The sequence below is a fragment of the Gekko japonicus genome, unplaced genomic scaffold (assembly GCF_001447785.1).
Source record: "Gekko japonicus isolate JY-2015 unplaced genomic scaffold, Gekko_japonicus_V1.1 scaffold2953, whole genome shotgun sequence".
NCBI lineage: Eukaryota > Metazoa > Chordata > Lepidosauria > Squamata > Gekkonidae > Gekko > Gekko japonicus.
The window spans coordinates 142,082-154,522 of NW_015168132.1; the positions used below are offsets into that span (position 1 = coordinate 142,082).

Here is a 12,441-nt window from a genome sequence, read left to right on the forward strand (position 1 = left end):
AGGGAGGATTGTGAGGCACTCCAAAGGGATCTGTCGAGGATGGGCAAGTGGGCGTCAACATGGCAAATAGGGTTCAATGTGGCCAAGTGCAAAGTGATGCACATTGGAGTAAAAAATCTTAACTATAAATACACATTGATGGGGTCCGAACTGGCAGAGACTGACCAAGAGAGAGATCTTGGAGTTGTGGTAGATTACTCAATGAAAATGTCTAGACAGTGTGCAACTGCAATAAAAAAGGCCAATGCTATGCTGGGGATTATTAGGAAGGGAACTGAAAACAAATCAGCCAGTATCATAATGCCCCTGTATAAATCAATGGTGCGACCTCATTTGGAGTACTGTGTACAGTTCTGGTCACCACACCTCAAAAAGGATATTATAGCTTTGGAAAAAGTGCAGAAAAGGGCAACTAGAATGATAAAAGGGTGGGAACACTTTCCCTATTAAGAAAAGTTAAAACCCTTGCGGCTCTTTAGCTTGGCGAAACGACGACCGAGGGGTGACATGATCGAGGTTTATAAGATTATGCATGGATTAGAGCAGATTGAGAAAGAAGTACTTTTCTCCCTTTCTCACAATACAAGAGCTCATGAGCACTCAATGAAATTGCTGAGCAGTAGGCTTAGAACAGATAAAAGGAAGTACTTCTTCACCCAAAGAGTGATTAACACATGGAATTCACTGCCACAGGAGGTGGCGACGGCTACAAGCATGGACAGCTTCAAGAGGGAATTAGATAAGCATATGGAGCAGAAGTCCATCAGTGGCTATTAGCCACAAGGTATAAAAAGGAACTCTCAGTCTGGGGCAAGTGATGCACTGTATTCTTGGTGCTTGGGAGGGCTTCTAGTGTTCTGGCCCCACTGCTGGACCTCCTGGTGGCACCTGGTATTTTTGGCCACTGTGTGACAGAGTGTTGGACTAGATGGGCAATTGGCCTGATCCAGCATTGGCTTTTCTTATGTTCTTACCACACCTTTAGGAACTGTTCAAGTTTTGAGTGTGCTCCTGTGCTCCATATTGCCACAGGCACCACATTGGGGACCCCTGCCCTAAAGCTTGTACTGGATCGTGCTGTCATTGTCTATTGTTTGCCCAGTGTTGACATCGATTAGAATTAGAAGGAACAATACAGAGTTGTGTTCCTTACATGGACAAAAATTATACCAAGAGAATGGCAATCATGTGGGATATAGTTTTAAAGAGTCTGTCCAGGAAAAAAGGAAAAGGTATATGAGAAAAATATCACTTCAAGCAAATATGCCAAGCAAAAGGATGAACTCCTTTCAGGACTCATTGAGGACCAAACAAGAAGTGCCATGTTAAAGCCTAAAATGGGCAATAGGAGAATGCTGTGAGGGTCCAGTCCTCATCAGCACTTGAAAAGGCATGGAGGGAAGCAAGACCACTTTGTCCCACTGTTTATCATGCTTTGGGTTATGGTGCTAAAAGATTTGTACTGGATACCAGATGTTAGTACCATTCTTGTTAACAGATTGTGCTACCTGACTATCCAGCTCCTTGATATGTAGGTAGAATTTGGATTGGGTAAGAATTTGCTACTTTTATCACATCCATCACTTATGTGCCACCCTTAAAGAACCAATATCAATTGCCTTGGAATTCACTGCCACAGGAAGTGGTGGCGGCTACAAGCATGGACGGCTTCAAAAGGGAATTAGATAAACATATGGAGCAGAGGTCCGTCAGTGGCTATTAGCCACAAGGTATAGATAGGGACTCTGGGGCAAGTGATGCTCTGTCATCTTGGTGCTTTGGGGGGTCAACAGTGGGAGGGCTTCTAATGTCCTGGCCCCACTGGTGGACCTCCTGATGGCACTGGTATTTCTGGCCACTGTGTGATACAAAGTGTTGGACTGGATGGGCCTTTGGCCTGATCCAACATTGACATCTCTTATGTTCTTATGTTCTTATGCCTTGCTGGCCAGATACTTATATTCTATCCCCTGCCAAGGAGGGGAATGGGACTGAATGTGGAAATAACCTATTTTCTTTTTTTGAGCCCTCGGAGGGGATTTTTTTTTTTTCAAACTACCAAAACTATCACAGAAAAGGGGAAGGGGGACTACATATACGGAACGAAGTATAGAAACCCACTACTGACTAAAAACCCAAGAGAGGAGATCCTCACTAGCTTCATTACATCAAGTCTTCACTTCATTTAGATCAATATAAACTGAATCAGACATTTAAGTACTTTTTCCTTTTCATTAACACTTAAAACTTAACTGTCTAAGAACAGTACCCCCCAGTCATCCCCATTCACAGTTCTCAAAGGCACAATTCAGAGTCTTTCAGCCTTTACTTCTCTTTTCCTCGTCTCTTCCGCAGCTTATAAGGACTTTGGGGGGCAGCTGCCCCTTGCTCCGTCAGATAGTCCTCTCCGGAAGACTACTAGACTTGCTGTCCTCTTCTTTTTCCCCGTCCTCTGGTCTTCCCAGCTGAACCCTTAGAAATTCTTGGGCTTTCAGAACAGAGTCAATCTTTTCTTTTTTATCCTTAAACTTGAAAGTAGCGCCTTCTGGGAATAGCCATTTATATCCAATTGAGTTTTTCTGAAGGAAAAGCACAAGCTCTTTTACTTCTTTCAGTTAATTTATATCCCACTTCTTTCTCCATTGTCTTGCTTCAAATGGAATATCCTTTAGCGTTCTGATAGTATTTTCCCCCACTTTCAGTGGTACTCCAGAAACCGCTTTCAGGATTGCATCCCTCACATGCCTTCTCAAGAATCTTATAACAATTTCCCCAGGCAGATTATTTTTCTTTATATATCCTGAATATGATCGATAGACCACATCCATATCGCTCAGCAACGCTTCTGCCTTCATTTCTGTCACTGGGGCTAGCAATTCACTCATAACTTCTTTAAGATTCTCTCCCGATTTTTCCGGCATGCCCTGAAAGCGAAAAATCATATTAGCCTTTTCCATTTGCACTTGTAACAGTTGGTCTTCCATGGAGATTTGTTTTCTTTCCAGCTTTTGCACTTTCTTCTTCACCTTCTGTGTAGTTGCAGCCACTTCCTTTACCTTCTCAGTATCTTGCTTCATTATTTGCAGCATATCATTTATCTGTGTTTGTTGAGCAGTAATACTTTGGGTTACTACAGACATCTGTTCCTTGAAGTTATTCAGCTGTTCCAGCAGAGGACGCATATACTCTGCTATAGCCTTAGCCACCTCATTGGTAGCTTCCGGTTTTGGGATCTCTAAGCCTTTCGCTTTCAAAAGTTTTTCTCTGTCCTTCTTCCCCGCCATCTTTATCGTTTGTTTACTTTCACAAATTTTTTACAAGTCTCTGAATGTGCACTTGACCGCTTAGATTCGCTTTGGTAAGTACTTCTCGACAGTTTTCTTTGTGTTTTCTTCCGCTCCCCCCCTCAGTCGCTCAAAAATTCATGTGCTTGGGAGGCATCCCTCCCCCGCTCGCCTTTTCCCCGTTCAGTGGGGTGGGGTGGGGAGCTAGCTTTTTCCCTTTAAAAATGCTTTAAAGCTGACTCACGTTCATAATTGGTCATTCGACCTTGCTTTCAGCTTCATTTCTGATGCTCGATCTCCCACGCTTGCCCCGGTCAGCGTCACTAAATCTCTCACAGCACGGAGAACCATCGGAACGAAGAAGTGCCTCAATTCTCCAGCATTCCGCCTTTGAAGAGGCAACCTCTTAGAAGTTCCATGGCCAGAGTCCCTTCCCCGGGTCTCGGGGGGTAAGGGAGCCTGCGCACCCCCTCCTTTGGCTGGAGCGCAGCTTCACCCCCGGGAGGTCCGGGAGGTGAGTCTGCTAGCGTGCCGCCATAAACCAGAAGTCGGAAATAACCTATTTTCAAAGTATTTTTTTCATGCCCAAGATACAGATAAAATTCTATTTTTACTGATGTCCTTCGGATCTCCAGACCATGCCCAAGAAATTATAAATATTGCATGGCATGCCATGTTAATTCTTGACTTCATAGGTTTATGCAGGAAGTATATTTTCAAGTGCCCTGATCTGGATGGCCCTGAGTAGTCCAATCTCATCAGATCTTGGAAGCGAAGCAGGATGGGAGACCACCAAGGAAGTCAGAGATTGCTATGCAAAGGCAGGCAACAGCAAACCAATCTGAATGTCTCTTGCCTTGAAAACCCTATGGGGGTCACCAGCTGCAACTTGATGGCACTTCCCACCACCATATTTTCATGTAGAAATTTGGAGTTTGACAAATGGGAGAGCCTTCAATGAGAATCCTGATTTATTTCAGTAAGAGAACATATTTAACAAGAACAAAAGAACAAAACAAGAACATTTAAATGAATGGTCAAAGTGCTTGCATTTATGTGCTAAGTAAATAATGGGAAATGCCTAATCTTTGTGTGCTCATGGCCACTGGATTGTTGCAGTGTATTGTGCTGATGCTTTTAAGTAAATTGCCTACCTTCAGAGAGATAGCAACCACTTTAGAATAAAATATTTTGCATATAATTTTTCACCGGTGACAATACTTGGCCACAGTATTTTAATTTTAGTTTTCCCATGCCAATAACTTCATGGATCTTTTCATTTGTGTTTCACATCTTACTTATTAGTACTTGTTAAGGAAGGGAAGGTGACATGATAGAGCCAGGTCTCATCAAGTTTTGGAAGCTAAGTAGGGTCAACCCTGGTTACTATTGGGTGGGCAGCCTCCAAGGAAGACTGCAAAGGAAGGCAATGGGAAGCCATCTCTGCTTTTCACTTGCTTTGGAAGCCCCTTGCTGGGGTCACCATAAGTTGGCTGCGACTTAACGGCACTTTACATACACAGTACTTGTTAAACCCACAAAATAAGAAACAGGATAAAACTTAGGGTGTTTTTGTTTTGTTTTACCAGTTGATCTTTAGAAGACTGGAATCAAACTTCTGAAAGCAGAACATTATTTCAGGTTTTGGTGTTCAGGGGGAAAAGAAAAATAACTGTTGCTTGGCTAATTATATGCAAATCCTATGCACACTAGGAGCTGCAGTGGCTCAAGTAGTTAAGATGCTGAACTGCAGGCTGTGGAGTTTGAGACCCGGGTGCCGCATGATGGAGTGAGCTCCCATCTCTAGTTCCAGCTCCTGCCAACCTAGCAGTTCGAAAGCAAGAAATTGCAAGTAGATAAATAGGTACCACTTCGGTGGGAAGGTAACAGCGTTCCGTGTGCCTTGGTGTTTAGTCATGCCGGCCACATGACCACGGAAATGTCTTTGGACAGCGCTGGCTCTTCGGCTTTGAAATGGAGATGAGCACCGCAACCCTAGAGTTGGATTCAACTGGCTTTCGAGCAAGGGAACCTTTACCTTTATGCACACTAGGAACAAACCCACACAGTAGACATGCAAAGAATTGGATTATTCAAGAGGATGCTTCTTTATAAAAGCAACAGGATTGTAATCAATGCTTAATGTATGTTTATCCTGCTCTTGTCTTCTACTTTTTTAATCCTATTTTCTGCACTGTTTATGATATATCATGTCTGATATCTTTTCCTTTTGCATTGTTTTTTTTAACTTTGTAACCCTAGTACTATTCCATTGTTTATATTGTGATCCATCTTGATTTTCAGCGAGAAAGATGGTTATAAATAACATAAATAATTAAAAATTGTACTGTAGATCAGCCTCTTTTTTAGAACAAATTATGTGGGGCTGGGAATAGGCACTGTTAACTAGTTCACAAATTCTTCTGTAATTATAATTTTGTATTATGTGAACTTTTTGCATAATATTTGTTGTGGATCCTGGAAAGAATTCGCTTTATGACAGTGCATTTTTTCAAAGAGCCTTTGATGTTTTCTGCCCCCTTAAGAAAACCAGTACTAGACTTAGACTACTGACTTCAATAAGTTTACTCCAGGGGAAGGAAGAGTAGAGGAGTACCTGTATCCAGACCCATTCCCAGCACAGAAGTAAATGTGGCATCCCTTTTTTTAAAAACTTGTGTACAGAGATACAAAATTTGGGCAAGTGGCTATATATTAACATTTTGAGACCCATATCTTCTGTTAAGATTTATCTTCGTTTTCTCTTTTCTTTTAATGTAGAACAGAATATGAATTCAGCTGAATTATTTGATGTTGAAAACAGTGATGAAGGTATTGTTGTTTCACTATAAAGCAGCATTTCTGATCAGACTGAAAGATTTATTAGTACAGTCTCTATACAATCCAACCATGTATTTTGATAAATATATTGTAACAAATACAAATCATTTTGGACATCATAATATATACACATCACTGTCCCTTCATTTTTGATCTGTATGTTAAATCTGATCATGTCTTGTTATCTTCCTGGTGGAGGAACTCTACGTTACAGTACAACCATTTAGTTCCGACTTCAGAGAACTATAGGTCGGCATTTTAATAAGTGAGGATGGGGAGTGTTTATTTAGGCATAAGGAAATTACAGTATTGAGTAGTTATTTTTGCTAGGATCATACCTTGTTCTAATCTCAGTAGCAGTTGATTTTGATTCCTTCATGAACAATATATAATATGTTATATGTAACAAAGTATAAGAATCAGTGTGGTGTAGTGTCAGACTAGAATCTGCGAGATCCAGGTTTGAATCCCCACTTGCTGTGGAAGCTTTCTGGTTGACCTTGGGGCAATCACACACTAATTTACCTCACAAAGTTGTGAGAATAAAATAGAGAAGCAGAGAAGGTTGTATGCCTCTTTAGGTCTCCATTGGAGAGAAAAGTGGGATATAAATTAACTGAAATAAATAGCCTATATTGATTTATTGACTTTTGTTCTCACTTTCTTTTATCAGTTATTATTAAAAATATCATGAAAGTAGAAACAGACAAAGAAGATGAAGTCCTAGATTGTTCTATGATCTCAAGATCTGAAAAAAACTCACTGGATGGTTTAGTGTCCTGCCTGCAAGAAACCAACAAACGAAAACGAACTTCATTCAGTTGTGATGGTTCAGTAAGCCACCAAGAAACTTTAACTGTGAAAAAAAGAGGCCTTACACAAGAGGTGAATATGGTGTTTTACTTAAATTTGTACATTTCCCTTCAAGATGGCTAACAAATGTATTTGGCCTAGTTAATCATTGCTCTGAAGTATTTAGTTCCCACTAGTTTTTGAAGGCAATGTAGTAGTGATGAAAATATGATGGATAGTCAAAATTAGTATGAAAACTGCATTATGACATCTCCAAAAAACCCTTGAGGATCATTACTATGATGATTATGTTCCCATTTCTGTTCTATTAATGAACAAGATGATTTCAGATTCAGTTCAGGAATTGTACAGTATACTGTCGTATTTACAAGGAATTGAAGGAAGAGCCAGATGTGATAGTTTTCTTGAGGTTCTTAATGAACAATCTCCTTCCACACATTTAAGGCTGTAAATAAATCTGTTAAGAAAATTTTGTTACATAGTAAGAAACTAAAATTGCTGTTGAAATAATGCTCTAATATTTGGTGGCCATCAATACATTGAATTTGATCAATGCAACTATTATTTATGCAGTGCTCAAAATTAGGCAATGCATGTTTCATAATTCTATTAGAGCAAATAACTTGTTTTAGAAATTAACTACCATATTAATGATTTTTTTTTTCATTGAAAGGGCCTTCTTTCAAGCGTGAAGAATAGAGATGGGTCACCTACTCAAGAAGATGTTGAGCAGCCAAACAAAAATAATACTCCCAATGTAACGTGGCTTTATGAAGAAGTCGCCTCAAATAATACAATTATGCTGTCATATAAAAAACCTCTCTATGGGATCTCTCACAAAATTACAGAGAAGAAGAATTTGCCAGGAACAGAACAGTTTGTTTCCTATGAGTTGTTTGAAAAAGTTAATCCTAGCAGTCCATCCAATCTTCGGACTTTGAACGAGCAAAGAAAAAGAGAGAGTAATTCTATTACAGCTGCTCCATCAGAGTCTGATCCAAACATATATTCTTTGATACAAAAAATGTTCTACACACTGAATACATTAAATTCCAACATGACTCAGCTTCACAGCAAAGTAGACTTGTTATCATTAGAAGTTAGTAGAATTAAAAAGCATGTCAGCCTCACAGACACTGTAGCAGAATTCAGGCCACCTCCTGAGTATCAGTTGACTGCCTCAGAACTCAAGCAAATTATGGATCAGAGTACATCTGCTGGAGATTTGGCTTGCCGTTTACTAGTGCAGCTTTTCCCAGAGCTCTTCAGTGAGGATGAGTTAAATAGGATCTGTAGTACCTGTGGATGTCTTAACAAAAAGAAACTTGAGTCACTACATCTGCAACTTATCCAAAATTATGTGGAAGTTTGTTATCCTTCTGTGAAGAACCCTGCTGTTTGGCAGGCAGAGTGTTTGCCTCAGGTCAATGACTTTTTCAATAGTTTTTGGGCTCAAAGAGACATGGAAAATAGTCAGTCCTCTGGTTTTTATGATACCGATCAGGTCATTGACGGCAAGGAGGAGGAAGAAGTTCTACCTATGGACAGAAGTAGTTCCATTGCCTCAGAGTGGGTTTTTGATGCTCAGGACCTAAATGATTTTTTAGATGAAGCTTCTTCTCCCGGAGAATTCTGTGTATTTTTGCTACACAGATTGTTCCCTGAACTCTTTGATCACAGAAAGTTGGCTGAGAGGTACAGTTGTTATGGAGAATGTGGGAAACAAGAGCTTGACCCTCAACGACTGCAAGTAATCCGCAGGTACACAGAAATTTACTTTCCTTCTATGCAGGAGAGGAAGGCCTGGTTACAGCATTGTGTTCAACGAATAAATGATGAACTTGAAAGCATGTTCATGGATGACAGTGAGAGTGAACAGATGAGAGATAGTTGCTATGATTCTTATAGCTTGCCTGATGATGTTTCTGTTGTAAAAGTGGAAGATAATTTTGAGTATGAAAGGCCAGGTAGAAGGTCAAAAAAGATTTGGCTTGTGCCTATAGACTTCGAAAAACTTGACATCCCTTTCCCTGATTTTGATGTTTCTATCCCAGACTACCTGTTAAGCAAAGAACAGCTTAAGAATATATATGAAAGCAGCTTGTCTATAGGCAATTTTGCTTCTCGATTACTTGTTCATTTATTTCCTGAATTGTTTACTCATGAAAATTTAAGGAAGCAATATAATTGTAGTGGATCTTTGGGCAAGAAACAACTTGACCCAGTTAGGATTAAATTAATTCGATACTATGTGCAAATGCTATACCCAAGAGCTAAGAATGACAGAGTGTGGACACTTGAATTTGTTGGGAAGCTTGATGAGAGATGTCGTCGCAGAGATACTGAACAGAGACGTTCATACCAATTGCAGCGAAAAGTTCACATACCAGGACCTGAAAGAAGAGAATTTCTGACCTATGCAATAAACTCGGAAAGATTTAAAGAAGAATTTGAAGGTCCGCCATTGCCTCCAGAAAGAAGCAACAAAGATTTTTGCAAGATACCACTTGAGGAACTTGTTGTTCCTCCTCCAGATTTTCCTGTGCCTTCTCTGTATTTGCTGTCTGATAAAGAAGTAAGAGAGATAGTACAGCAGAGCCTTTCAGTTGGTAACTTTGCTGCCAGACTTCTAGTAAGGCTTTTTCCAGAGCTCTTTACTTCAGATAATCTCAGACTGCAATACAACCATTCAGGGGCTTGTAATAAAAAGCAGCTCGATCCAGTCAGGCTGAGACTAATCCGTCATTATGTTGAAGCTGTTTATCCTGTTGAGAAAATGGATGAAGTGTGGCATTATGAATGTATACCAAGTATCGATGAAAGATGCAGGCGTCCCAATAGAAAAAAGTGTGACATACTGAAAAAAGCTAAGAAAGCAAAAAGTAATGGGATTGTTAAAGTTTCCAAAGATGTTGACCACTGATTTTGTTTTTGATTTAGAGGCCAAACTTGTTTTAGATCCAACACTTCTCAGTACATTCACTTAACATTAGGGCAATTGACAACTAAGATTGTCACATATATGGGAAAGGACAGTGTAGTAGCTTCAATTGGGAGGAAGGAGGTAAGGTACAATCCTGTGGAAATGTCTGCTAAATGAATGACTATTGTGTGAGAATACCTTGTGTTCATTTCAGTAGGCCTTATTTAGGACTAGGTACAGTACATTTATTCTTACATTGTATACAGGAAAGATTATTAAATTAATGCATTAATTAAATACAATTTTCATCAGTGGAAATAAATTAGAACTCTTAATCATAGCTGTAATCCCACTTTTAAATTTTATAATTGATTTTAATAAGTCTTGTGTTCTTTGGCAGTTTATAGTACCTGTTAAATCAGTTATTTGAAATTAATTTTTATAGCCTTTCATGCTAGTAGTCTTTGAAGTACCACTGTTTGGGAAAAATGGTATTTCAGAGTTTCTGTGATTATAACTTCCTTGAATTTGTTCGAACAGTGGGAGTGAAAATATTACAAAATTAATGAACAGAAGTTATAATTTTGACAGTTTTCCATGAATTATTGTAAAAATTAAGCCTATGATCATGCATTTATTTAATGTGTGTTTACATTGAAATTGTAGTACTGATACTTCAGTTTTTATTCATAAGTTATTTCACTGTCTCAATGTGACCTCTTGCTATAAGTACTACTGGTATGAGTGGAGATTGTGAAACAGAATCCTGCCCTGTATCAGTAAAGCTATGGTGCTATTACTTGTTACTATCACTACTTATAAAAATACTTGAATCAAATAATGTAGAAACACATTTAACCCCATAGTCTTTTTTGTTGGTAAAATGACTGCTGCCTTTCAAAGGTTTAAAATATTAAATATGACATGTATCTATATTCAGTTCTTTTGAATATATATCAAGAATTTAATCCATCACGTGTAAATCTGCAAATACAGTGCATCCCAGATGATTATATTATCATGAAAAATATAGATATTTCTTTAATCATTGTTAAGTAATAATTGAGGTTAAAGTGATTGAAGTGTAATCAGTCATGGTACATCTTTAATTACATTCAAACTCCATAATCCTTTTTCTGGATTTCTTTGAAAAGCATTGCATCTCATCAAGGTTTCATTTTCTTCTTAAGTAATAATGAGATTTTGTTATTAAAGAAGAACATCAGTTTGTCCTAAGCCAACATTTTCTCACAGGCACTGAGTTCCTGGTGCTCATGGAGCTTTCCCACCTGTTGAGACGGCCTCATTCAGTTCAGTAGAAGGCAGCCAGTAGATGGACCTACGGTCTCCTCCATTAGAGACTTTCGGATATGCAGTAGCTCCACTAAGTAATGAGCTTTTGATCAGGATGACTGGGTCATGTTAACTATAATGCCACTCATTCCCAGTTTGACTTAGTAGTTTTATTTCAATATATAGTAGTAACTGAAAAATTGAAAGTATTTTAATGCAGATTTGTTGAATATACTGCTTCCTTATACAGATATCCCTTTCTATTCCAAGAAGCCAAGTTCTATTAAGACTATGACAGTAGATCATAGACCCATAATTTTTCCTCATGTGTTAGCAGCATTCTGCAAGAATTAATGCAGAATTCATGAATGTACTACCTGCATCCTAATCGGCTCCAAGAGAGTATATTACCAAAGAAACTGATCAGTGTCTGAATGTCCCCCTTTAATTTTAATGTATAGTTAGTAGAATGAATGTATCAACTGAATTATTATACTTGTTCTAACAGTCAAAGTACAATACAGCATATGTGAATTTGTAGTTTGCTTTGTCTCTGAATGAGTAGCTGTTAAGAATATAATACTTGGATTTTACCCATGTTTTTAAGAGAGGCTCAGTAGGAAAGGAAAAAAGGCTTTTAAAAGAAAATTTTGTTTACAGTCCCTTCACCAGGGTTTGTAAAATGCTGCAATAAAAAGTTATGTAATGAAACTTGGTTGTGAAAAAGTACAAATTAAGTACTGCCAGTATGTGGTAATTTTAGTTCTGTTCCAAAGTTCGTATTTGAAACAAATTTTGATTTTCTACCAACGAAAATATGCAAAAAGGTACTGAAGATGACAAGGAAAGTGGACAGTTGAAAAAGGGGGCAAAAAAGTAAGTCATAGAACAAGATTTTTACTTCATTTTTATCCTGCTTCTCTCCCCAATGGAGACCCAAAGTGGTTTACATCATTTTCTCCTCCATTTTCTCCTCACAACAATCCGGTTGGTTATGCTGAATGGATGACTTGTCAAAGGTTACCCAGCAAGCTTTTGTGGCAGACTGGGATTCAAACCTGGATCTTTGATCCTAGTTTGACACTCTAATTGCTACACCAAGTTGACTCATACATGTTCCAGTATAGCACTGCCAGGCACTGTTTAACTGTTCACTTGAGTATAGAGAGCCACTGTACATTCCTTGGTACACATTGATCTGTTGAAGTGAATGGAGCCTGCTGTAAGTTATATATACACACACACACATCTGGGGGCCAGTTCACAGTCCATTTTGTTTTTATTTCC

The 12,441-nt window shown here is 38.8% G+C and overlaps 1 protein-coding gene across 1 annotated transcript in view; it reads left to right on the forward strand.

Annotated features, from left to right (window-relative positions):
- BEND3 (BEN domain containing 3) overlaps positions 1-10,208 on the forward strand; it is a 17,251-nt gene extending 7,043 nt beyond the window's left edge. The window contains exons 2-4 of the mRNA XM_015414919.1: positions 6,066-6,116; positions 6,799-7,010; positions 7,612-10,208. Of these exons, the coding sequence (XP_015270405.1) occupies positions 6,074-6,116; positions 6,799-7,010; positions 7,612-9,861 (2,505 nt within the window). The 5' untranslated portion in view covers positions 6,066-6,073 and the 3' untranslated portion in view covers positions 9,862-10,208. The remainder of the gene's footprint in view (positions 1-6,065; positions 6,117-6,798; positions 7,011-7,611) is intronic.
- The last annotated feature ends 2,233 nt before the right edge of the window (positions 10,209-12,441 follow it).